Below are 26,431 nucleotides of genomic sequence, written 5' to 3' on the forward strand. Positions count from 1 at the left end.
AGCAAATTCCTTATGTTTATATATCTTTTTTTTTGTAATTGTCTGCTCTACAACTTTGTGCAACATTATTACACTCTAAAAATAACCCTGCAAAGTTAGGAACAACACGAAATTTTAAAATGAAAAATAAAATCTAAATGAAAAATTACCTTTCTGGATCAATGTAGATTCGAAAAGAACATTCAATTTCCCTTAAAATGACATGTTTCAAAATTTTTAACAGTTGAGTAACGAAAAATGGCAGAGTTTTTAAAACTTTTTTAGTGTTTTTTTCGATGAAAAATACGTTTTTCCGGAATTCTGAGTACGACATCAAATCGGGCGTCACATCACGAGTTATCGCAATTTTACGAAATCGCTTTAGGACAATGTTTCACGCAAATCGAAGAGGGGTCGGGGCAACTTTTCCCGATTTCGTGTGAGTTGGTAGAGAATTACCCTATATTCTAAAATTCCAAATAATAAAACTCTAAAATTGTAAAATTTATAGGGGAACCATACCCTTTTTCAGCCTACTTCTATTATCGGCCTATCAGCACTTTGATCATGAATTACAGCTTTCATAAAATGTTTTTGACTGTTCCAAAGTACTAAATGACTCAAATAAAAGTGAGCAAGCAACTTTCCATTGTTGATACATCTGAAAATGTTGATTTAATAGTGGAAAACGGCAAAAAGTGATGAGAATTGGTCGAACGGCTTAGAGTGATTAAAATGGGTATATTACCCCTAGATTCTAAAATTCTAAAACCGTATTTTTTTAGATTCTACGATTTTAAAATTCTGGAATCCCAAAATTCTAAGATTATAAAATTCTTTAATTAAGGGCCATAAACAACTTTTCCAAAAAAAAACATTTTTTTCATGGAAATACAAAGCGAATTCATCAATTTGAATGGAACTGCATTCGAATTGGAGAATCCAAATTCGCTAATGGAGTACCCGACGCGATTGGTAGTGAGCAATGTATTTCTTATGGAGCGAACTGTCAAACTACCACTCGAATCGGGTATTCCATTGGAACGACTGACAGCTGTCAAAAGCACGAAACCAAGTGCTCGGAAATCGGTGAATAAGGTGTCGAAATGAACATTAGTTTGAGAACTAAATTTTTACGTTTGAGTCCTTTTTTGATTCAAATACGTTAAAAATGTTGGCTGTTAAAAATGTTGATATTTTTTAATATTTTTTTTAAAGTTTTAGACTTTTATAATATTTAAATATAAATCCACCCATTTTTTTATTTTAAAATTTACCTGTTGTTTACAATTTTTTTGGTTTTTTTTTCTATTTTTTATGATTGTTTTGTTTTTTTTATCGATTTCATTGTTTTTTTTTTAATATTAGGTCGTTGCAAATATTTTTTGAAGTTTATGTCCCTCGACTCTGGTCGGGGTGCTGTACATTGGAATTTCACAAAAATAGAAAATATTTTTAATCGTTCCCAGACATGCTGAATATGATTTAAAACGCAGGGAAATGCAATTCTAATTGTTTTCAGTTGGTTAGACTTCTATTTCCTTTGAAATTTTGAAGTTTTTTGCAAAAATATTTTTTTGCCCCCTGATTTTTCGAACCGATTTTGAAGGAGGGGGCGACATATACTTTGAAAAATATTTGCCACGGCCTTACTCTAAATTTACAATTATAGTGAAGTAAAATATTATTGTGGGGGAGGCGTAGTCCTCGGGGATCTAATGATTAAGCACATCTACAAAAGATAAAAAATACTGTGATCTAGTTATAAGCTTGCTTTCTTTCTATCCCTTTCTTTTGCAATTTTAGAAAGTTTTTTCTCAACTTTTTCTTACTCTTGGTAATCCCTTAACTAATAGCAATAATTTTTCAAAAATGGATGAAGATGTAACACACAGATTATTTGATTTTTTCTTCAAAAGTCAACAATATGTAAAAGGCATATTTTGCAGATTTATGCATAAACCGAAAGATAACGGAAAATTTTTTCGAATGAGGTGTAAAGAGTTATCGATTTTAGATGATTGTTTTAAACTCTAAACGGTAATAAAAATAATTTGCACAAGTTATGTGAAAAAGTGAAAGCATTCCAGGATCTTCATATCTCATTTAGAAGCGCTTCAAAAGTCTTACAAATGCAATAAAGAGAATTGGATTCCATCCAGTTTTACGAAAATGCAAGCAGTTTTAAGATTTTATGTCTTTGGATCTCGAAAATCGGTGTCCGTTTTTCCCACTTTTTTGTCGTATTTATCATTAGTTCATCTCATGAAAGTTTGTTCCTAAATCTCAATTCATGTTTTTTCCTAAAATTATCCAAAAGTAGCTTACCACTTATTTTTGCAAATCATTGCAACAATATAAACTAGCAATAAAAAAGAAAAATCGGCCATTTCTGTCACTCTTGTTTCGTGTCCAAAAAAACAAAACTGCCACTGATTGACGTACAACTGGTACCGTCGTGAATCCACCGGACCAGGGTCTACCAGTTGGTCGTTTTTTTAAGTTTTTTGTTGTCTCTTAGTATGACTGTAAAACGTATGCTAAAGTCGCATAGTATACAACACAACAATACAGTTAGTATGGGCCGCACTTGGTCGAGGAGGCTTTGAGTGAGATCATTCGACGATCGTCGCGCCAGTCTTGCCGTGGACGCGCTTCCAGCCGGATCGCGACTAAACATAGGATTATAGTTCTGGTATACGCCCAAAGACGTGAATAAGTTATAAGTGCAACAGAGACGACCTCCTGGAAGAATTTTGTGAGCAGTAAAAATCAACACGGATGCAATTTGTAGTTGATTAGTTCGTGACTCAAGAAATTAGTGATTTATCAGCAGAAGGATAATTGAATCTAACAAGGAAGATCATCTTGATAGAGAAAGGGTAAGTTCAAGATCTCCTGGGAACTTTTATGTCATAATCATAACTCATTACCCATTGCAACCCTTGAGTGCCAAATCTCTTTTTTTTACGAATTTTCGCGTTTTTAAATAATTACAAGCTTATTTTGCAAAATATTTAAACAAAAAGTATTCACATTATAAAAATTATATGCTTGAAAAAACATTGTTCATGGAAAATATTAAAATTTAACGATTTAACTGATCTGTGGTCCGCAAAAAAATCAAAATTTGTAAAAGCCCCTTATGAAAAAAATGCAAAAATAAACATTAAAATGTATTTCTTCTAGTTTACAAACAGTTATAAGTTTTTCTCCAATAAAAATATTCATTATTTGTCACCTCTTTTTTTTTATTTAAAGGGAGGGACGATACAAAAATTTGAAGTAAAATGCTCATAAGCAAAAAAACAAAATCAGTAATTGAAGTCTAAATTAAAATATAAAAAATAAAAAAAAATAAAAAAAAAATGATAAAATATATTTGTTCAAACTTGGATTGATGAAAACCTATCAAATCATACTTAAAGTAGCATTTACTTCAATTTAGTTTTTTTTTTGCCAATCTTGTATCTTTTGAGCCCCTTGACATGTGTAACTTAGTGTTTTAACAAGAACAAATTCCTAACCGAAATCCTTTGTTTTTACTACTTTGAAAAATAAATACAATGATAAAGGCATCCTATCCAGCTTTTTAAGCGAAAATGGCGTTCGAATGTTGAACGTCCGATATGTCAAAATCGCGCAGTAGCACCAACATTAGAAAAAAAATGTGGCTGTCATGCCATGGCACACTTTTATCGTAATGTTGGTACCACTGCGTGATTTTGACATTTCGGGCGTTCACCATTCGAACGCCATTTTCGCTGGATATGTTATAACCACAGACAAACAGATGTAAATCACGTGTAAACGAGCTGTGGAGAATTCGAAATTGTCGTGGTGATTTCTTATTTATTAAAATTTACTGTTAAATTGTTGTTTGATAAATTTTAAAGTTATTTACGTTTTCGGGACATTTTCCAAGAAAAAGTGTCACTAACTTTGAACACTATTTGAAACACCTCACCGGGCTTCAAGAAGATATCATCGGTTTGTTATTCTTCTCCAACTTTTTTTTTCCCAAGGTTTTCGCTAGTTTGTTAGAACCGACTAGAGGCGCTTCCTCTTAACCTTGCCTGGTCGCGGCAAAATATGTGCAAATATCGCCGTCGCCTTGTCCGCGCCCTTTTCGCTGTTATTAAACTGTACTTAACTCACACCATACACGCAAACACAGACAATTTTCACACAAACACCCATAAAACAGGATAAAAAAGGTGTAAGCTAAGCGCGAAGATCGGCTCGGGGAGATGTTTTATGACCCAAGTGCAATGCGCCGGCTAAACCACTAATCTGGTCGGTGTTTAACTACTAAACAATTGTAAAATATGACCGGAGTCGTCTTCCTTGCGTGTGGGCTTCGAGAGATGTTTGTGGAATCGGTGTGAGCAGGTGTCAAAGGTTAACTGATTAACCCTGAACAAATGCACTAATTGATTTTTTTTAAATTATTGTTTGTTTAAGTCATTTTTTGAATTCTTTCTATCATTTGCCTGTGACGATCAGGAAAGAATAAAAGATATGAGGAAATTACCCCTGTACTGCCAAACTAAAAAAAAAACATTGTAAAAGGAATAGGCCATTGAAGATCAATTCTGCTCATTCTCACTCTAAACATTCACTGCCGTAAAAGAAATTATTTGTTTACAAATCCACATTTGCATTTTTCATTGTTTTCATGAATTTATTTGAACAATTTTTGCTACCGACCGACAAGATTAGCGTCGATTATTGTATCGTCTGGCCATGTCTAGCATTAACGATAAGATTATCGGTATGAAAATACTAAAATTTTCTCAATTTTCAATATAGGATCAAACGACGCCAAATTTTGTATAGGTTTTCACTACATTATTCACAAAATTAAAGTTATGATATTCTTGAAAATACTCATATTTTCATCATTTGCAACATAAGTATAAAAGAACGCGAATTTGATACCAATAGATAAATATAAATATAATAGAAAAATAGAACGGTATACTGTTTTTTTTATTTACTTATTTTGCAAATAATAGTAATTAATTATAAGATATACCTACTGGCAAAACTTGTGTATTTTAGACTAAAACATCGAATGAAGCGAAATTTTATACAACATTTTCCATCTTTATCACTCAATATATTTCAAATTATGAAAATGACTGTATTTTGTGACAATTTTAGTGTTGTGGATTTAGCTGATAGCTGGATTTTCTAGCATCTTTTAACGGTCTTTGGAAACGTTCGTGGATAGGCCTAGGGTTGCCCAATTGGTGTGAAAAGTTCAATTTAAATAAAAGTTATAGCTGACAATCAAAAATACATTCCATCAAAAATACATTCCAGCTAAATTTTATCATTAGCATTAGCATTAGCATTAGCATTTTAGGACGCTCTATCCACGGATGGCTCCACAACGCTTATCCCACTGTTTGGTCTGGTTGTGTTAGACCCTCATCCGGAACAATAATCCAACATGGGAGATACCATGTCTTCATCTTTTGATGAGTGTGTAATACAGCCCAGGGCATAAGGGGGTCCTTGCCGGGTCTAAGCTATCCTTTGGGGAGCGGAAGGAATATTAGTAAACACCTATCTAAAGTGCGCAAGGATCCCTACGACACCTTAGGGGTATAGTTGTTTGTAGGGAGGTTTTGGACTCAATGTTAGTAGAAAGGTAGGACCCTAGGATATACCTCGAAAAGTATTGCGGGTTGATAAAAAGTGGTTTAAATTTTGTTTTTGGTTAAACTCGCACAGCCGGCTGTACCGAGGAAAAGAATAGGATTTATAATGATATATATTTTATTTCAATAATAAAAACAAACGATCGGGTGTTTGGGGATGCAACTCGCCTAGTTATTGTCTTATTTTGTGTGGAATGCGAATTAAACATAATTTAAAAGATGAAAGAAATTTAAACTCAAACAGCCGACCGAACAGAAAATCTACTTGCTATCTACCATTTTTTGAAAAATGCTACTGCTAAATTATATAAGCAAACAGGAATCGATACAGCAAATAACAAAAATCTTTCATTTTATACTCGAATTAAGTGTTACATCATTAAATAAAACGCGGAAAAGAAATGTTATTAATATCAACCAGCAAAAAAGTTAAACTCGTTGCGACGATATTTTTCGCTGAACTCTTTTCACTTCGTTTTTCGCCAAAACCGAGCACGAAGCAGCCTGCCGATCGAAGCAAGCCTTGCAAGGGCAAGCGCACCGGCGGAACTGGCCGGTTTTCTTTCATTTTTCACTTCTTTTTTTCCTTTTTCGCCAAAACCGAGCACGAAACAGCCTGCCGATCGAAGCAAGCCTTGCGAGGGCAAGCGCACCGGCGGAACTGGCCGGTTTTCTTTCATTTTCACTTCTTTTTTTCCTTTTTCGCCAAAACCGAGCACGAAACAGCCTGCCGATCGAAGCAAGCCTTGCGAGGGCAAGCGCACCGGCGGAACTGGCCGGTTTTCTTTCATTTTTCACTTCTTTTTTTCCTTTTTCGCCAAAACCGAGCACGAAACAGCCTGCCGATCGAAGCAAGCCTTGCGAGGACAAGCGCACCGGCGGAACTGGCCGGTTTTCTTTTATTTTTCACTTCTTTTTTTCGCCAAAACCGAGCACGAAACAGCCTGCCGATCGAAGCAAGCCTTGCGAGGGCAAGCGCAACGGCGGAACTGGCCGGTTTTCTTTCATTTTTCACTTCTTTTTTTCCTTTTTCGCCAAAACCGAGCACGAAACAGCCTGCCGATCGAAGCAAGCCTTGCAAGGGCAAGCGCACCGGCGGAACTGGCCGGTTTTCTTTCAATTTTTCACTTCTTTTTTTCCTTTTTCGCCAAAACCGAGCACGAAACAGCCTGCCGATCGAAGCAAGCCTTGCGAGGGCAAGCGCACCGGCGGAACTCATTCCAGCTAAATTTTATCATGTTGGCAAAATAATATTTTTCTTGGAAAAAGTGTCGATTTTTATCGTGTGATCAACCCTAGTTCTGGCTCGATGCCACCATTATGTGACCACAAGCTCCGCTTGTTTGTCAACAAAGCTGCAGCTGGATGGTGAGACGAAGTGAGGGAAGGAGAGATTTTGACATTTGTAATCCCGCATCTGACGCGCCGCCTATTTCGTCGTTCGTTTCCAACGACCGAGTCCAGTAAGGAACTGATCGTACAATGTTGTACAGTATGTAAAAAAAGTATTTACACCCCTTGGGCACTATGCACATATTGTGATGAAACATCTAAACAACTGAATGTTGACAGAAACCTAGTACTACGTTTTGTTCAGAAACTCATACCAAACATTTTGCTACAAAAATCTCATGAAAAGATGATTTCTATAAAAAGTTATATAACAAATACTATTACAAAAATCAAAAAAGGTGCAAAAAAAGTTTGTACACCTTAACATAAATAAAGTTATTTGTTGACAAATCACCATATATCCAGTCTCCCAACTCCAAATAGGCATCGTTGACTAATTTAAAAAATAATTTGGATTGAATATAAAGTTTACTAACTACTTAGTATAAAAGTTTATATAACTCTGGAAATTCTATATAAAACTTATCTAAACTTAATTTTGCAAACTTTAATTCAACTAAATGTTAATATATTACCATAGAATTGCTAAATAAACATTTTGGAGTGAGTATTACACCGTTTTGGGGGTCATTGTATCGATAGAATAGATTTTTCGTTGGAATTTCGTACCAACCCGGAATTACGTCGTCGGAAAATCCGCCGGCATCCGTACTGGTCCACGATTCACAAGTCAATCTATGTGGCATCGGAAAGGGCATTTCCGATCTTTTGATACCCAAACATCTGGGTTTTCTATAAAACCCACGTTTTTTTGTGGTTTAGGCACACTTCTTAACCAAAATTTGACTGAACTTTCCGAAAAAATACTTTCAAAAGCACACGATTGAGATTTAGGGGTGAATACAAAGAAAAACTTGTGAAAAGGTCAAAATTATCACCTTCTCAAATTATGTTTTGTGAAATTCAGATAACTCGTGAAAGACACATGCATCCAAGCATGCATCCCTTATGTTTATCCATCAAAATATTTATTATTGTCGGCTTTCAAAACTTTGTAAAACATTGGTACACTCTAAAGGAGGTATTAGACTATGACAAACAAACTCGCACTATTACGTGTTTGACATGTTGCCAAACTCGCAAATTTGTTTGCAACAAACTCATAAACAAAGCAAAATAATATGTAGGCCGATGTTTCTTCAAGCAAAGGCAGGCAGATAAGCAAAGCAGGCAAACTGTCAAAAAGTGCGAGTTTGTTTGTTTGTCATAGTCGAATACCTCCTTAAGCAAAATTGCAAAGTCGAGTTTGTTTGTTTGTCATAGTCGAATACCTCCTTAAGCTAAATTGCATAGTCGAATACCTCCTTAAGCAAAATTGCAAAGTAAGTGAAAACACGTAATTCTTAAATGAAAATTGTTGGTCTAAATTGGTAAAATAACCTGTCTGGATTGAGCAAGTATCTTATTTAAAAAAAAAGTGGTATTAGGTTAAAGTTTTTTAAACACAACGTAACGGGTTTAAACGAAGATATTACTGTGTTAAAAACGAGGTGGGACTGTTTTTCTTTCTGTAGAAGTAATATTTAATTAATTTTGCTTTAAAACAAAGAAAAGTGCAAACGAAAACTTCAGCATCGCGTTTTATTGACGGAACTTGAATTATTGACCTACACAAAACGAGCTTAACTACTCTTTTGCCTCTTGGTCACTGTTGACCTATATACTGACCAGTCTGTTGTTTAGTGTGCCTAAACCCCAATCGGTATGGATATATAATAAACAGCTGCCAAAAGCTCAATTCCTATCTATTACGCACAAGCTCCTTAAAAAACTGAACAGGTCAGCAAACTGGAACAGAGTATAATTTTTTTGTTGGTTGAAACGTGAGACATTTTTTTGTTTGTTTCATTTTTTGGTTAAGCTCAAGGTCACAATCTTGAACAAGTTTTCTCAATTCCATAGGCATAAACCAAAAAGCAACAACAAAATCAAAAACTAAATACACGTGCCACCAAAAAGCCGCTTAAACCGGTTTAATGACCACCGAACTGTTTCATTCAAGCTTCGAGAAGAAAGAAAAAAAGGGCTATCAGACCTGATCATGCCAATTTTGTCGTCGTGCCTCAAGGAACCTTGTCGACTTGCGCAGATGACCCTTTCGTAAAGTGGCTTTATCGCGGATCCACGGTGTCTTTCTTTTTCTTTTTTGCAAACCGGCGACCTTCACTTTTTTCTGCAAACCCATGCGTCTGCAAAGCTGTTGAAGTTCAACGGTGCAAAAGAAAACAAGCTTCACGTTTCAAGAGTAGTAATTATTCAGCAGAAAAGACCAAAGGGAAAATGGGTCACCTGTGCCGCGAAGGTCCCCAGAAAGGGCTTCAATGCCAGAACCGGAGACAGGCCAGGTGAAGCCGCGATCACAGATAAGCGGAATCACTAGCGCAATCTGTTGTTCTGTCGCGCAAATAAAATTTGCTTTCAATTTGATTGAATAAAGTTTAGCGTGTAGAAGCTTGAAATGTCACTTCAAGCGTTTGTGGCGCCAGAGTCGGCTTGTCGTGAAACTACAACTTTTTCAAATTTCAATTCCAAATGACCGTTACTTATTGCGATAAAACTTACTCAAAGTTCTTAAGTCTACTTGTCCGTGACCCGGTGATGACAAAGTCACTGTTTACAGACCGACTGTGAGTTCTTGCGCAACCATTTGCGGCGCAAGCGCGAAAAGGTGCATTCGTTGCAGTTCTTGGAGGACTTCGACATTGAGCGCGGGGGATTGCGCTTGCTCAGTGTCAATCATCAGGACAACAAAAGAAGTTCTTTCACGCTAGAGGTGTACTACCTATCTACCTTGCAGCGTGGCGATGAAGTTGGGCAATGTAATGTGGCAGCTTCCACTTGAGTCGGATCATAAATCTTGGCAAAAGGTGATGAAATGTGCTGTGGGGTTACTTCTAATGATTGTGGAATTGATTTGTCAGGGTGTCGGTTGGGAAATTGCATTCCGGTGAGGAAATTGTTGGCTTCGTTGGCTAATAGTCATGTCATGTTATATTTTAATATTATTCACTATAGAGCAATTCCAGCCCAAAACAGGAATTTTTTAGGTACTTTTTCTTGACCCTCTCAGATTTCAATGGAACGTTGTAGACATGTTATCTGACGCTTAAGGTAAGCTATTTTTGTGTATATGAAGCCAGTTTCACTCGATAATGACATTTGAGAAGGGCGTAAGTGTTTTAAATATTTTTGTATTTCGTAATTTAAATATTGCTGTAAAAATAATAATAATAATAATAATAATAATAATAATAATCTTATGGGAAATTGGACGAGCTTCGAAATACAGCAATATTTAAATTACGAAATACAAAAATATTTAAAACACTTACGCCCTTCTCAAATATCATTATCGAGAGAAACTGGCTCCATATATACAAAAATGGCTTACCTTATCGTAGGATAACATGTCTATAAAGTTTCATTGAAATCGGAGAGGGTCCGGTACAACCGATTCTCTATTCGAAATGGAAATGCCATTAGCAAGAATAAGTGAATAAAATCACGATAAATAAATAAAAATCTTCAACTGCTTTTTTATATAAGGTCTATTGAGCAATTATCTGAAATTTCAAACAACGATTAATTTTTCGTATTTTTTTATTTGAATGAAACTTTTTGTGTACTTTTTCTATGATCATAGAAATTATGTTGCATAATTTGTTCTTCCATACAAGTTTTAATACCATTTCGGCAGCTGTCCATACAAATGCAATTAAAATATCCAAAAATCGGTACCTATCTTGAGAACGGATTTTCTGATCGATTTTGGTGTCTTCGGCAAAAATTTTTGTTTAAATTTTGGAATCATCCCTAACATTTTAAAATGGCGTAATTTTGAATATTTGACCTTTTCGAAATGTTAGTCTTGATTCCAAAATTTTCCAAATATTTTTTAAAGATCAGGAAATTTCACAAATGTTTAATTTTTTTTAACATTGCCGCTTCAAATTTGGCCTGCGCTTTTTCGAGATATTTGAGTTCATGATTTTTTTCCTAGCTCCAAAACATTGTTATATACTTCTAAAGAACTTATTGTATCTTGATTATTCACGAATATAACAAAATTGCAAAATCGCATCTTTTTAACCTTAAAATGGCTTTAACTTTTGACCCTTAAGTCCAACACAGTAAAAATAATGTAAATCTGGAAGCTGTAATTTTGGAAGGTTGAATATTACCTCTTTTATGATGTAATTTTACCTCAATTTAGACTGAAAAAATGGCATTACACCAGAAAAGTGGTAAAATTACACATTTCTAGAAGTAAAATTACACCTTTTTTCTGACATAAAAGATGTACCCCTTCCCAGATGTAATAGAGCAATTCCAGCTCAAATCAGGAATTTTTCTGATACCTTTGTACCCGACCCTCTCCGATTTCAATGAAACTTTTTAGACATGTTATCCTAGGCCTATATAAGCCATTTTTGTGTATATGGAGCCAATAGTACTCGAAAATAACATTTGAGAAGGGCGTAAGGTATTTAAATATTTTTGTATTTTGCAATTTAAAAATTACTGTATCTCGAAGCCATTGCGTCGTATCAAAAAGTGGTCAAAGACAAACTTGTAGGAAATTGGACGGGCTTTCTGAAAAAAATACACTGAAACAAAAATACACGCCACTTCTATGAGATTTTTTGATTTTTAAGTCTAAAACTTAAATTTAAAGGTGTTGTCACGATTTTTTTCGTTCAAAATTTTTGAGGAAATAGCCTAAGATGTTACCAAAAGACTGACGAAAAATGCAGGATGGTATGTCTCTCCTAAAAAAATACAAAAATCATTTACTAAAACTGTTTTTTTGAAAAGTGGTCTAAACGTCAACATTTTAAAAAACCCATAGTGGGAATCGATTCCCCAGACAATTTTACATAAAAGTCTCCATATTGACCATTGTCCTATGTCCAATCCTTGGGAAGATACAGCGGTTTTAAAAATAAAAATGATGAAAAAATTGGTTTTTTGGTGGTTTTTGGCAATTTCTATATGACAGACTTGGTTTTTCAGTCTCGTAAATATTTTTACCGGAAAGCTCGTCCAATTTCCCATAAGTTTGCCTTTGACAGCTTTTTGATTTGACTCGTTTTGATATTTACGTAAGCTAATTTACTATCCAGGTTTCTACCACACTGAAAAAAATATTCTCTTTTCAGTTATTAACAATGTAATTAAGCTTATAACTGTAAGCCCTTACATCCAATTGAAATGCTGTCAAAGGCAAACTTATGGGAAATTGGACGAGCTTTCCGGTAAAAATATTTACGAGACTGAAAAACCAAGTCTGTCATATAGAAATTGCCAAAAACCACCAAAAAAACCCATTTTTTCATCAATTTTATTTTTAAAACCGCTGTATCTTCCCAAGGATTGGACATAGGACAATGGTCAATATGGAGACTTTTATGTAAAATTGTCTAGGAAATCGATTCCCACTATTAGTTTTTTAAAATTTTGACGTTTAGACCACTTTTCAAAAAAACAGTTTTAGTAAATGATGTTTGTATTTTTTTAGGAGAGACATACCATCCTGCATTTTTCGTCAGTCTTTTGGTAACATCTTAGGCTATTTCCTCAAAAATTTTGAACGAAAAAAAATCGTGACAACACCTTTAAATTTAATTTTTAGACTTAAAAATCAAAAAATCCCGTCCAATTTCCTACAAGTTTGTCTTTGACCACTTTTTGATACGACGCAATGGCTTCGAGATACAGTAATTTTTCAATTTCAATTCAGTTTATTTTTCAGGTTTAGCTTTGAACATCAAGTTAGTTTAAGATCTAAATAGAGTTTTGGAGGATCCTTGCAGCTATGTCTAATAGTCATGTATCTTTAGATGCCATTAATTTTATGTTACAAAGTAAGCTTTCAACAGGAAAACACATCAAACAAAAAACCTGTTTCTCTTGCTGATAGAAGGGGGATAGTTAGAGGAAAATTGGGGTTTCTTACAAACTAGATCACAGAGATTACGGCACAAGGTTGACGATCAAGTCATTTTCTGACATTGAGCATCTTGTCCAGAAATTGCGAAGTAGGCGAGAAGTCCACGAGTCCAGCTCTTCGACTCCCGAAGCGTCCTCCAGCTCGGCAGTTGGGAAGTTGAATGGGAGATCCAGCATCATTTTGAGCAGCTTGTTTTGTCGAACTTGGAGTTTCTTTCGCCGAGATTGAGCACAGCCGTGCCATGCTGGGAAGCCGTACGAAAGGGTTGGGCGGAAGATCAATTTGTACAGCAGGATCTTGTTTCTGCTGCTGAGTCGCGATCGTCGGCTGACGAGAGGGTACAGCATTCTGGTGAGTTTGCTACATTTCTCCAGAGATGCTGCGACGTGCTTGTCAAACTTAAGTTTGGGGTCAAACTCTAGTCCAAGATATTTGACTTGTTCCGACCAGGGGACGGCGTGGCCCATCGACACGACCTGCGACTGTGGAAGAAAGCGTTCACTTCGCCTCCGGGTAAAAAAGATGGCTTGCGTTTTTGCAGGATTGATCTTGATCTTCCAGCGCCGCTGGTAGTCTTCTAGCTTGTTCTGGGCCGATTGCAGCTTCTCGATGATGATTTCTGGATGCTTGTCGGCGGAGGCGAATCCCGTGTCATCCGCGAACATGTAGTACTCGACGCCGTTCACCATCACCACGTCCGACGTGAAGATGTTGTACAGGATCGGGCTGAGTACAGCACCTTGGGGGACCCCGAACGGAATCAGCTGGGGACGTGATAGTTCACCGTCGACGATCACTTGGAAGCTTCGGTTTTTCAAGAAGGAGTGCAAAAGTTTGAGGATATATTGCGGAAATCCAGCTAGCTTCATTTTGTGCAGAATGGCGTCCTGCCAGACGGAATCGTACGCCTTCTCAACGTCCAAGAGTATCATGCCCACTGATTGGCCACGAGCGAAGGACTGCTGGATGCTCTGCGTAAGACGCACGAGTTGGTGATTTGTCGAGTGCCCTCGTTTGAAGCCGAACTGTTGTCGGGGAATGACAGTACGACTTTCAAGGTGGCTCTCGATACGGGACAGAATAACACGCTCGAGGATTTTACTCATCGTTGGCAGAAGGCTGATTGGGCGATAGTTCGAAGGGAGCGTTACGTCCTTGCCCGCCTTTGGAATTCCTCTGACAATCGCATGCTTCCAGCTACTCGGAAAATAGGAGAGCGCAAGACAAGCGTTGACGATTTTTGTAAGCACCACAATCCCTTTCCGTGGCAGGCGCTTTAATACGATGTTCCCCACCTTGTCCAGACCAGGCGCTTTCTTTGGTTTTAGCGACTGGATTATCCGTTGTAGTTCTTTCGGGCGGACGACAGGCGCAGCGGCCGTCGTGCTGTCCGTAGCGGTGATGTGAGCTACTGATTCTTCAACTTGGGCTATGACTGATGGTTCGCTGGGTAAGGTGTTACGGTGAGCGTTGGCGAAGCTAACCGCCAGCAAGTTTGCCTTTTCCGACGGAGCAGCAACAAGGGAGTCGCCATTCTTCAACGGGGGAGTGTATTTCACACTGTTGCGAAGAGCCTTGCTGATTCTCCACATGTCCTTTGCGCCGTTTTCCAGGTGCCGGATGCTGTTGCTGAAGTGCTGGTTCCTGGCTATAGTACATTCGTTGCGGATCCGCACGTTAAGTGCCTCGACGATGTCCGCGAGAAGCGGATCACGAGTGCGGAACCATTGCCGTCGTCGGGTATTCCTCAGCTGCACCAATCGTCGAGTGGACTCGGCAAACTCGGCCTCCTTGTACGATCGCACATGAGCGGTCGGAACAGCAGTTGATTCAGCTTCGATAATAAACGAGGTGAACATCGCAATGCACCTGTCTATCGCTTCAGGGCTCTCCAGATTCGTGTCCAGCGGGGAAGTCAAGTCGATTTTCTCATTCAGCACTCTTTGGAACACCTGCCAGTTTGCGCGAGAATAGCAACGCGTAGCAGGGCGCGTTTGGTTGAAAGGTACACTGATGTTTACATCAAAGCGCACCGGTAGGTGATCCGACGACAAATCGTTGACAACGGTCAGCGAAGACATGTCCACGAAGTTGTTGGACAGGACAAGATCCAGCGTGGAAGGCCGACGACCTCCTTTGGGATGGTAGGAGTGGGTCAGAGGGGCGTGGATGAAGAAGTCGGATGAGCTCGCCCGGGAGGCGAGGATGTTTCCGGCTTTGTTTGCTCTGAGGCAATTCCACTGGCGATGGCGAGCGTTCAGGTCCCCCGCTACAAAGAATGGAACCGTTCTCCTCACCAGTGTGTTGATGTCCCGCTTGAAAGTCGTCCACGTTGAGCCACGGTGAACTCCCGGAAAGTAGACCGCGATGATGTGGACCGGTTGGGCTGCGTTTAGTATCTCGATCCCGACTGTCTCGATAGCTGAAGTGTTGATGTCAAGAATCTTGAAGTGGATGTCTTTCCTGATGGCAATCAAAACACCACCGCCACGCTCGTCGTCCTGATTTTCTCGGTCAGCTCGGACGCATCGATAGTCAGGATGGAAGAAAGATTGTTGTGGTTTAAGCCACGTCTCCGACACGGTTGCTATGTCGATGTGGTGTCGGGAGAGAAAGTCAAAGAACTCGAGTTTCTTCGGCAGGACCGACCTGCCGTTCCAGTTAACAATTTTAAGTTGGTTGAGATTAGCCATGGTAAATATACTTGACCATCAGCTCTGTAAGAGCGTTGAACTGCTGCAGCTTTGAGCGACATCCACTCAAGCGGGCGAACATGTCCCGGGCGAGAGCCAGGAACTCGGAGATGGAGAAAAGACCTTCACCTTCAGCGTCGACATCTGGTGCAGGAGGCAAGCTTGTGGCAGACACTTGGGCATAGGTCCGATGGCCTGCTGGGAAATTGCTGGTTCTTGGACCGGACCTTTGTTGACCCAGGCTCGGAAAAGTTTCCCGAGACGTATGATTTTGTGCAGGTTGACGAACCGGTTTCTTCTTCCTCTTCTCCAACTCATCCAGAAACTTTTTCCTGGAAGGGCAGCCTTGGAAGTTGGCAGTATGACTGCCTCCACAGTTGGCACACTTCAGCTTGGACTTCGAGTTGTTCTGGTCGTTCAACTCCATCTTCCTTGGCAGGCTACACACGTCGGTGAGATGCTGGCCGCCGCATTTGACACATTTAGGCGAGAGGTAGCAGTGGGTTGACCCATGGCCGAAGCGCTGACATCGGTGGCACTGGGCCACCTCATTCGGCCTCCGGGAGTAGTACCTCCACGAAACAACCACGTTGAACAACGCCTTCGTTTTCGCAGATCCTGCAGCTTCGTCGACCCGCGATCAAAATACAGCAAGTAGAGTGCATGTTGGTCAACAGCAGACTTAGACGATGACAGCACTTTTATGCCTCGTGGGAGTATGTTGACTCTGGCCAGATCTTCCTTGACATCCTCAACCTCTGCGAGTGGTAGCCCAGAGAGCACAAATTTGGACGGAGCTTTTCCAGAAGAGTCGTGGGTGAAAAACTTCACGTTCTTACTCTTCAGTACCGACACTGCTTTGTCGAACACCTCTTTCGACTTAGTCAAAAACTGCACAGACGTCCGGGTGTGCTTGAGTAGAAATGCCTCGCTCCTTGGCAAACCGTTATCGTTCAGCAGCTTGAAGACATCGCCCACCGAGAGGTCCATCACGTGGATTGGGGGGAGTCTGACCTTGGGAGCTTTCTTTGCTTGTTCCACTCCGTTTTGCCCGTCACCGTTGTCGTCGTCGTCGAGTATATCGAAATCATTCCGCAGGGGAATGAATGGTGGAATTCTGTTGTTGCTGGTGTTCATCGTGTCGACGATCGGAACTCCTCCGCCACCGCCCGGTACGGCGGGCAGTCTTGTTGAGATCGGGTTCAGCGGTATGTCTTTGAGCAGACCTTCGTCGTACAGGCTCAGTTTTTGTGAGGTTAAGTTCACTCCTCCTCGGGTGGAATTCTTCTGGATGGATCCTACCGTGGTCCGGGTGGACGCATCCTGTGTGCCCTGGTTTAGCGTAACTTTAGGTTTCCCCAGGATGACGAATCGCGGAATTTAGCAGCGATCGCGTCGAGAATTCGCAAAAAAACAGCGCAGCGCGAGAATGCTTGTTTGTTGTCATCCAAGTAGGGATGCTCACTCATACAGTAATTTTTAAATTGCAAAATACAAAAATATTTAAATACCTTACGCCCTTCTCAAATGTTATTTTCGAGTACTATTGGCTCCATATACACAAAAATGGCTTATATAGGCCTAGGATAACATGTCTAAAAAGTTTCATTGAAATCGGAGAGGGTCGGGTACAAAAGTACCAGAAAAATTCCTGATTTGAGCTGGAATTGCTCAATACCATGATTTTTTTTCTGTGAAGTTGACCTTTGAAAAAAAGGTTTTTTCAAGCTCTAAAAGTGCCCAAAAATCAGCAAATATGCGTCCAATTTTCAATATAAAAAATTTAAACTATCGTAAAATTTTCCGTACTTTCGAAAATAAATACCTTTTAAATTTTTTAAACCAACCATTACGTGATTTAGAGCCTTTCTTAATGCAAATTTGATGATACAGTCCAGTTTCGATTATCCGAAGGATTGTGTGGGACTTCGGATAATCGAATCACGAATCATGTTTCTTGTTTTAAACATCAAATTCGAGTTCTGCGACCCCATTTTAGTCAAATTTGAATAGTTGATTGCCTATTAAATAATAAAATGCATTTTTTTCAATATTTCGTCACCGCCATATTGGCCGCCATTTTGGATAAACCCTTTCTAATCAAAAACCTATCTTCGTCATATGAAGAGTTTGATGCTCGATTAAAGCTCCAAAAATACTGTTTAGGCTTTAAACTTACCAGCAACAGCACCGCCTCGAGTAAGCACGCAAATGTATGCCACTTACTGGCCAAAAAGATCAACTTTTGATCATAATTTCTCTTTGCGAGACCATTTCTCATCATTTTGTTGGCACACACATCCACACGCAAGATGAGAGCTTAACTGCTTCACGAAAGTCACCATCAATATCGCTTGAAAAATAAACCAGAAACATGTAAATAATTAGCATGCGCCATCAAAAAAACAAACGCGCCAAGTCTTTTGACGTTTGACTATTGACGACCCATTACAATCGAAGGCTGAAGAAAACCGAGCGAGAAGCGAAGGCAAAGAACAAAGGGTGGCCACCAACACCACCAGCAGCGCCCGTTGGAGTGAGCCAGTGATGCCAGGAAACTTTATCTATAAATGCTACTTTTCGTGAGTGTTCGCTTAAAATTTCATTACAATTGGCAGCACTAAGCAGACCCAAAAGAGCGCTGGAAGAAAAAAGAACTAAGCTGAAAATAGAAAAATGGGCGTGGCCCAATGTATTCTCGTCTGATTAGAATACATTTGGGAAATGTTTTATTTAAATGCTTGTAAAAGGAAATGTTCACAAAAAGTTGATCTACTCGTTGGTGTACTTGGTTTTAGTAAATTTCAAGGAACACTCCAGATTATCCAGCATCATTCAAACACGACCGCTTATTTGGCTTAAAATGGGTATATTTCCCTATTGGCAACACTGCCATATGAATTTTTACCAAATTGTTGTCAACTGGGTAAACTTTTGGACTCGACCTTCACCGATTTGGAATTTCGTATAGTAAATTCAGAGTTTTTTGAAGGGCTGTTTCTCGGCAATGTTTTGGTTTAGTTTGAGATGTGCATTGATTATTTTGAATAAGCATCATCCCACAGTTTGAGATGAAAATTATCAGATTTAAGAAATCTGAACAGAGCAATTTAAAAGACAATTTTTACTTACTTTTCTAATGTTTTGTTATTCTACAGACCAGTTCATACCGAATCACCATCACAATGAAGTACACCAAAGCGCTCACGCCCGCCGACGAAGACTACAAGTTCCCGTTCGGCGAGGAGCTCCGCAAGCTGGCCGAGGAGGAACTAGGCGAAACGGACGCCCGCCGCGATCACGCCCTCCAGATGCTGCGCGAGTGGGCCGAGAAGAACCCGCGCATCGCCAAGATCCGGATGGGTTAGTTTCACTAAACTTGTCTTTTTTTTAAGAAGACTAATTTGAGGTGCTTCGATTTCAGATTCCAACTTCTTCCTGAAGTTTTTGCGGGCGAAAAAGTTCAGCATTCCGATCGTGCAGGACACGATCGAGCGGTACATTTTGCTGAGGCGTACGAGGGACGGGCAGTTGTTTACGCGGCTGGACTGTCGCGATCCGAAGGTGGCCAAGCTGCTGGATTTGGGGTACATGTTTGCGCTGCCGAAGCGGGATCGCAATGGGCGGAGGGTGATCTTCTACCGACCGGGCGTGTTCGACCTGAACGAGTTCATCAACGAGGACATGCTGCGCATTCACGGAATTTGTTATGAGACTTTGGCGCACGACGAGGAGAATCAGATTCGTGGGGTTGTGCATGCCGGGGTTGGGACGGGGATCGGGTTGCAGTACTTGACGTTGTTCTCGATCAAGGAAGCGGTGAGGATCGCGAAGAACGGAGAGAGGATCATTCCGATGAGACATCGGGAGATGCACGGCTGCAACATCAACCCGGCGCTCAAAGTGGCCATGGAGTGGGGTTTGTCGCTGATTTCGGAGAAGCTACAGAAGCGAACCCGGGTCTACACGGACATCAAGGACATCGACATGGACCGGAGTCTGCTGCCGAAGGAGTACGGCGGCGAGATGCCGATGGCGGAGATGATCAAGCTGTGGAAGAAGGAGTTGGAGGGCTATCGGTCAACGCTGCTGCACGAGGACCAGATGGCCGTCAATCTGCACATGTACTCGGAGGCGGCCAAAGCAGGGGCGGTGAGCGCGCTGAAGCAGAATCTTAACGGATGTCTCGAAGCTACCGAGAAGAACGGAAGTTACGGGTTGGCGGGAAGTTTTCGGAAGCTAGAAGTCGATTAAAACTGGATCGTCTCTCTCTTTCTTCAAATTGTATTCCTTAGGTTAAGTTTCATAATCATTATTAAGAGAAATAAAAAGGGATTAGTGTGCTTATCATCTTACCGATAGCCCGCGCCAAGGTTGTTTCTTCGTCACTGTTTGCACTCCTCGTGGAAGGGTTCGAGGGTGCGGAGGTCGCGCCACGTCGGGGGAAGTGTGTTGTGAAGATGTTTGCCGCACTTTTTGCACGGATCCACGAACAGCGTCACGTAGCTGCGGAACCAGGTCTGGAAGTAGCAATAAAGTATTTTACTAGTTTTTTTTTACAAAATTTCCTTTGTTATATATTTTTTTAATTTTAACGAAACTTTGTCCATTTCTCGAAAAAAAGAAAACTGTACCTTTACAACGAATTTGGCTGATCGATTTCGTGTCTTCGACAAAGTTGTATTTAAAGGACTCGTTCGGTAACTGGAAGTTGTTTAGCTGGGCTGCTTTTCAACTGGGCGCTCGATAACGGGGCTGTAACCCAGTTAAAAAGCATTTTTTTTTTCAGGGTGTTCCTTGCCCGAAATAATTAGACCCGTTATTTTTTGTTTGGCCATTACGGCGATCTACCTACCGTGTTAGGGTGGTCCAAAAAGCGGACGATTTTCGCAAAAAACATTTTTCAAAAAATTATAACGCCTATGTCTGAAAATTATTTTATTCGGATTCCTCGGAAAGATTTACAAAAAAAAGGGAAATTCTAAAAAAAAATCCGCGATGGGATTTTCAGAAAATAAAAAAACGGGGTTTTCGACGCGCTACGCGTCGCTGAAATTTCCGAAATTGAAAGACCCAACTTATATAATGCATTTTACGGTCAGCCCAATTAGCGAGCTGCATTCGGTAACTTGGCTACGTTCTCAGCGCAGTCACCGAACTAGTACTGTACTCACAAAATAACGTTTTTTTTTTTAAATGCCCAAATTTTCATAAATTGCAATATGGGTATCAAACGATGCCAGTGTACAGTCCAGACTCGATTATCCGAAGGCCTCGGAAAATTTTCACTTCGGATAATCGAATCATGAAAAAAAAAAATGTTGTCATGTTTTTGATTGTCGAGCTTAAACTACGCTAAAGTGATTTAGAATTTTTCAATCCAAGATGACGGCCAAAATGGCGGTGACTAAAATGGGATCGCAGAACTAGAATTTGATGATAAAAACAAGAAAATTAAAAAAAATAGAATAAAATTGTTCGTGAATCGATTATCCGAAGTCCTATACAAACCATCGGATAATCGACTGGACTGTATTAGAACTTTTTTTGTAAAATTCTGAAATTTCGAAAATAGCATCTTTCAGAAAAGATTTTTTTGAATAGACAATTTACAAATTGGGAAAGGAGGGGTGTCTGATGTTTAAAAAAAAATCTTCATGGTTTATGGAACACAGGGTGGCCACCCAAACTCAAATCGAAAAATCGGGAAATAAGCCGCACCAAATCGGAATATGTCGGGAATTTGTGATTTTTTGTCAAAACATCATAAATTTGCTCGTTTGAAAAACGTGTTCTGACTCTCGAATAATGAAATGGATTTTTTTTGCCGATTTTTATATTACCTTTTTTACAAATTTCTATCCAATTTCTAAACATCCGTTATCAAAAAGTACTTTATAGATTTTAAAGTGCACCGTTTTCAAGATATAGCAACATGAAATTTTATTTAAACTGAAAAATTCCCTGTTTTGGATTTTTGCCTTCCTCACTGAGGAAAGGCTATAAAATCACTCGGAAAATGAACATTTTAATTTGACCTCCTAGACCCACCTTCATTTATACTTATCGACTCAGAATCAAATTCTGAACAAATGTCTGTGCGTGTGTGGGGATGTTGATCAAAAATCGACGGTAACATTTCAAAAGGCATCATGTACATTTTGACACTTTCTGGGTTATTGCATATTCTGAAAGTACTCCTAATAAGCTACCTCTCCACCAAAAATGAGCAAAAGTTACTTCAGTAAAGTCTGTTTAATCATGATTTTAAATAAAGTAACATAAACAAAATCTCTGCCATTAGCAGTCCCTGTTTATATAGCCCTGTCAACCTGTCAAATAAAAGACTACATGAACCTCGTGACGAAATAAAAGCAACATGAAAAAAGCGCCATGTACATTCGGCGAAGAAAAACGAATCATAACAAAGCGCCCCCCTCAATGACAGCAGGGTGATAGAGACGTTGGTGATTTCAAAAGAAGTTATGTTTGTTTTTCTCAAATAAAATTTCGGAAATAATGTTTTATTGAATTTGGATGATCAAGTATCAATAAAGGCAACGTTTTTCATCGTTAGTTATCATTAGAAAATCATATTTTGCCTTAATATTAAAATGGGAATTGAAAATGGATGCTCAACATTTGAATGCGTTTTTCTCAAAAAGGATGGTGTGTACATGATGCTTTTTGAAATGTTGGCATCGAAATATGTACTTGATTTTCTCGGCTTTGGCTGAGTGAATTTTGTCCGGATGTGGTCCATTCGGTTCACTTTCAGGTCCTACAGCCTGGTATGGAAAATTGTACAGTTTCATTTTATCATTTAAAAGTTATGATAAAAAAGTTATTTAGAAGAATACAAAAAAGGTTGATTTTCAACATAACCTCAAATGGCCGGGTCTGATCGCCACGAAAAAACCACCTAAAGGTGGATTAAATAACTTTTTTTTTAAATAGTGTCCATGACTGTACATTCCTGAACTATTTTGTTCAAATAGTTCATACAATTTTCAATAAAATTGTTATTATCTCAGAAACTAATGGTTCTTTTTTCAATGTAAAAAAATAAACATTTGTGAAATTTTCTGATTTCTTCGAAAAAAATATTTTTTAAATTTTTAAATCAATTCTAACATTTCAAAAGGAATATTTGACCTTTTTGAAATATTAATGTGAATTCCAAAGTTTAAAAAATGCGTTTTCGAAAAAATCTGAAAGCTTGACAAATGTTTCATTTTATAAACATTGAAAATAGGATCATTAGTTTCTGTGATATAAAAGGCAGTTTTGATAAGACTTGTAAAACTTCAATTCTCCTGTTTTTTTTTAAGTCGACTATATTTCAGCAACCATAGGTCCAATATTCAAAGACGCTTAGCCAATATTATTGAACATTGTGTGAACTTTTCGATAAAAAAATATTTTTAGGAATAATCAATCATAAAAAACGAGATTTTTTTCTGTAATTTCTGTAATTTCGGAATACATTCGTCCGGCTTCAGCTGAAGATTTATGCTGTCCCATGTTGCATGTTCGAGTGTAGACCTACGGAAAACCTTGCCGCGAGGAGAGGTGAGTGAACCTGTACACGAGCCACCTACGACATAATTCCTCGGGCGGCCCAGGTCAACTCGAAGTTACCCCAGGCAACCCCAGTGCAGGACACATTGGGGGTAGAAAGCGGATAGAATTTTCAGTGAATACAATAATTATGACAATATAGGTTCATATAATCCTTATTCCTTGATCTTACCTTTTGACACTATCAAACCTAGCAATATTACTATTGCATCTTACCATTCCCTTTTGATAGTGTCAACTTCAAACCTTCATCCATTGTGCGATTAACACATAATTTCCGCTATATTCTTCATGCGGAATCGTCGTCTACTTTCTTCGCCTTATTATCACTAAACCACGGCGCGATATTGTTCTCACATTTTTTTGAGCTTCAGCGACCGATTGTTATTCACGCACTTATAAAAATACTTGTTCTGTTTCGCGGCTTTGTGAAAAATACACGTGTGTTGGCTGATACAATGACTTTTTCGGTCATCGTATGCTCGCAAGGTACATGAAAGAGAAAAAGAGAAAAAATGGAATAAGTACAATGTAATAAAATCGAACATTGAATAACATACTAACACAGAAAGAAAGAATAAAGAAACCTTATTTTGCAACTAGACAGAATTACCAACTTGTAACGAGAAGTTTACAAGAAAACAACCGAAGTTGTGAAATATGGGACAGGACAAACAAGCTAGAATAGTTATATAATAAAACATATTGAACGTTTTCGTGTACCAACGACTTTGCCGAAGACCAGCTGCCAAAATTGTAAGGAGACTTTGGTCATAGAGAGAAGGCCCTCACAAAGTTTGAGCCAAATAAAAAAAGGAACAAAAAAAAATGGTCAAAATCGGCTGATTTCGTGGAGAAATAGTAAACTAAAAGTATTAAAGGAAGATTAAGACTTCGACAAACAAACAAACTCAAAAACATTTTTTACAGTTTGGCAGTTTGCCTGCTCTGTATGCTTGCAGAATTGTCACAAAAAAAGTGCGAGTTCGGTTGTTTGCTTATTTGCCATAGTCTAATAGCTCCTTAAGTCATCGTAAATATTTATTTGTGTTTCTATTAGTTTAATATAAATCGGAAAAATTAACCATCAAATCAAATTCGACATTTTTTGTGTGAAAGCAAACTAAAATCGTTTATACTTTTCAAAAATATGGAAAAATGTCAAAAAGATTTGCTTCTCAAAAAAAAAACGAAGAAAATAATGTTAATGCATTAAAATGGATTTTTCGCAATTCGCAATTTCGCAATTTTCAGTGTAAGAACGGCCCTTGACCGATCTTATGCACCAGGTTCCCGACGAACACGCACTGCCCTTACACCTACATCTCACCCTTGCTCTGAGTCAGTACGAGCAACACGCTAGAACACGCTTTGAGTGTTCGGGGGTGAGATTTCCATAAGTGTCAACCTGGTTTGTGGATGGTCCATATTGCAAATTATGAAAATTTGAGTACTTTCGAAAAAATACGGCATTTTGTGATTTTTTTTTGTACATAAAAAAAGCATTGAAAATTTAACATGATATGGCTGAATTAATCGACTTAAGAAAGATTTAAAAAATGAGCTATCGTCTATTATCGGCGATAAGATTATCGTCAATAGAATTATCGAAATAACGATAGCGATTGAACTATCGTTATCGTTATCAAGCTTAGATAATTTTATCGTTAACAACCTAGAAAATATTTTTTTTTCTATTAGTTTAATTCTCGTTTTTAGGGAAAAAATGAAGATAAAGTTTGATTTTTATAAATCGGAAAACTTAACTATCAAATCAAATTCGACATTTCTGTGTTAAATGAAAACAAATTAAAAACATTTTAATTTAAAAAAAAATATGGAAAAATGTCAAAAAGATTTGTCCTTAAAAAAATCGCTAAAAATAATATTAATGCATAAAAAATTGATTTTTTTTTATTGAAAAATTCTAACCGGTCAATTCTAAATTTTTAAACGGTAAAATAATGATAACTTTATAAATCAACATTGATTTTAAAAATAAAATATCATAATCCACAAAATGAAAATGTAACTCGATTTCTTAGTTTCCCACTCACCACAAAGCTTCTGATCGCCAGCTCGGGCAGCGTCGGCGAAAAGAAGTGCAACATCGCCGAGTGGGCGTGGTCTTGCACCTTCCGGAACACCTGGTGCCGCGATTCCGTCCAGTGCTCGTCCACCCCGTCCAGCAGCGACTCGTCGTACCCCTTCACGGTGACCCACTCGATTAGCAGGCCCTTCAGAATGACTGCCGCCCGGAGAACCCGAGCGATTGTAACCTAGATTGAATTGTGATTATTTCGGGCTATGAAACAGCAGTTGAGACGACCTACGTGAAGAATTGCATTAGTCATGAAGGGACGAACAATCTTCAAGTTCATGTTGTTGTAATGAATACTGCCGATGAGGTTGTCCACGGTTCTAAAATTAATCATATCTTGAAGAAATTGTACTTTTCAAACCAATCAATTGTAATACTAACTGAGGAGTGGCCAAATGGCTCGACGGAAGCGATCTCCGTCGCTTAGTATTCGTATAATAAGATCTTTTAAGTGCATTCTGCTGCAACAACGTCGACGCAAAAGTGCTGTACTCGTGCAGCTTGTCGTGCCACTTGTAGCTTTGGACCAGGTGCGGATAAAGGGCCTGCCGCTCCAGGTTGGTCTCCAGCGAGAGGTACGCCGTGTTGGCCAGATTCAGCGGTGCCTGCGGCGGCGTCAAATCGCTGATGCACGTTTCGAACTCTCTGTAGACAACACATTAGTTGATTATAACAATCCTGAAAGTAATTTACCAACTTTACCTCAAATTAGAGTTGACCGCATTCAGCAGTTCCTGCAGCTCGTGGAGAAACTTCTGCTCCTTGCCCTCCTCGCCGTGTTCAGCCCGAACGCCATTTCCCAGCGTCTCGAACACCTGGCCGACGCTGGAGCGGAGCACCCGCAGGTGGGACAGGGCGCCGTTGATGGGTTCCAGGTTCATTTTCGCAATTTTGAGGCAGTTTTGGTTCAGAAAGCGGTGAAAATATTTGGGAAACTAGTTTGAATGATGCTTTTTTGCAGGGAAGTAAATAAACAAACTGCAAGCCGGCAAAATGTCAAACTTTTCTTGTCTGCCACAGTTGACTTGCACGGGGAAACGAACAT

General features: G+C 38.9%; 2 protein-coding genes across 3 annotated transcripts; one reads left to right on the forward strand and one right to left on the reverse strand.

Moving 5' to 3' along the window:
* The first annotated feature begins 2,603 nt into the window (after nucleotides 1–2,603).
* LOC120426009 (retinaldehyde-binding protein 1-like) lies at nucleotides 2,604–19,987 on the forward strand. 2 transcript variants are annotated; one of them, XM_039590681.2, is made up of 3 exons: nucleotides 2,604–2,861; nucleotides 18,863–19,067; nucleotides 19,129–19,987. In XM_039590681.2, the coding sequence occupies exons 2-3, from the start codon at nucleotides 18,890–18,892 to the stop codon at nucleotides 19,956–19,958; spliced, it is 1,008 nt and encodes a 335-aa protein (XP_039446615.1). In that variant the 5' UTR covers nucleotides 2,604–2,861; nucleotides 18,863–18,889; the 3' UTR covers nucleotides 19,959–19,987. The 2 variants fall into 2 exon arrangements, with proteins under 2 accessions (XP_039446615.1, XP_052564042.1); XM_052708082.1 differs by having other exon boundaries at nucleotides 18,868–19,067.
* Nucleotides 19,966–26,368, reverse strand: LOC120426010 (mediator of RNA polymerase II transcription subunit 27). Its single transcript, XM_039590682.2, has 5 exons — nucleotides 26,089–26,368; nucleotides 25,768–26,031; nucleotides 25,619–25,706; nucleotides 25,343–25,564; nucleotides 19,966–20,224 (listed from the first exon to the last, which is right to left on the reverse strand). Exons 1-5 carry the CDS (start codon nucleotides 26,265–26,267, stop codon nucleotides 20,090–20,092), a joined length of 888 nt encoding a protein of 295 aa, XP_039446616.1. The 5' UTR covers nucleotides 26,268–26,368; the 3' UTR covers nucleotides 19,966–20,089.
* Between the last annotated feature and the right edge of the window lie 63 nt (nucleotides 26,369–26,431).

The sequence above is a fragment of the Culex pipiens genome, chromosome 1, assembly GCF_016801865.2.
Source record: "Culex pipiens pallens isolate TS chromosome 1, TS_CPP_V2, whole genome shotgun sequence".
Taxonomy (NCBI): Eukaryota; Metazoa; Arthropoda; class Insecta; order Diptera; family Culicidae; genus Culex; species Culex pipiens.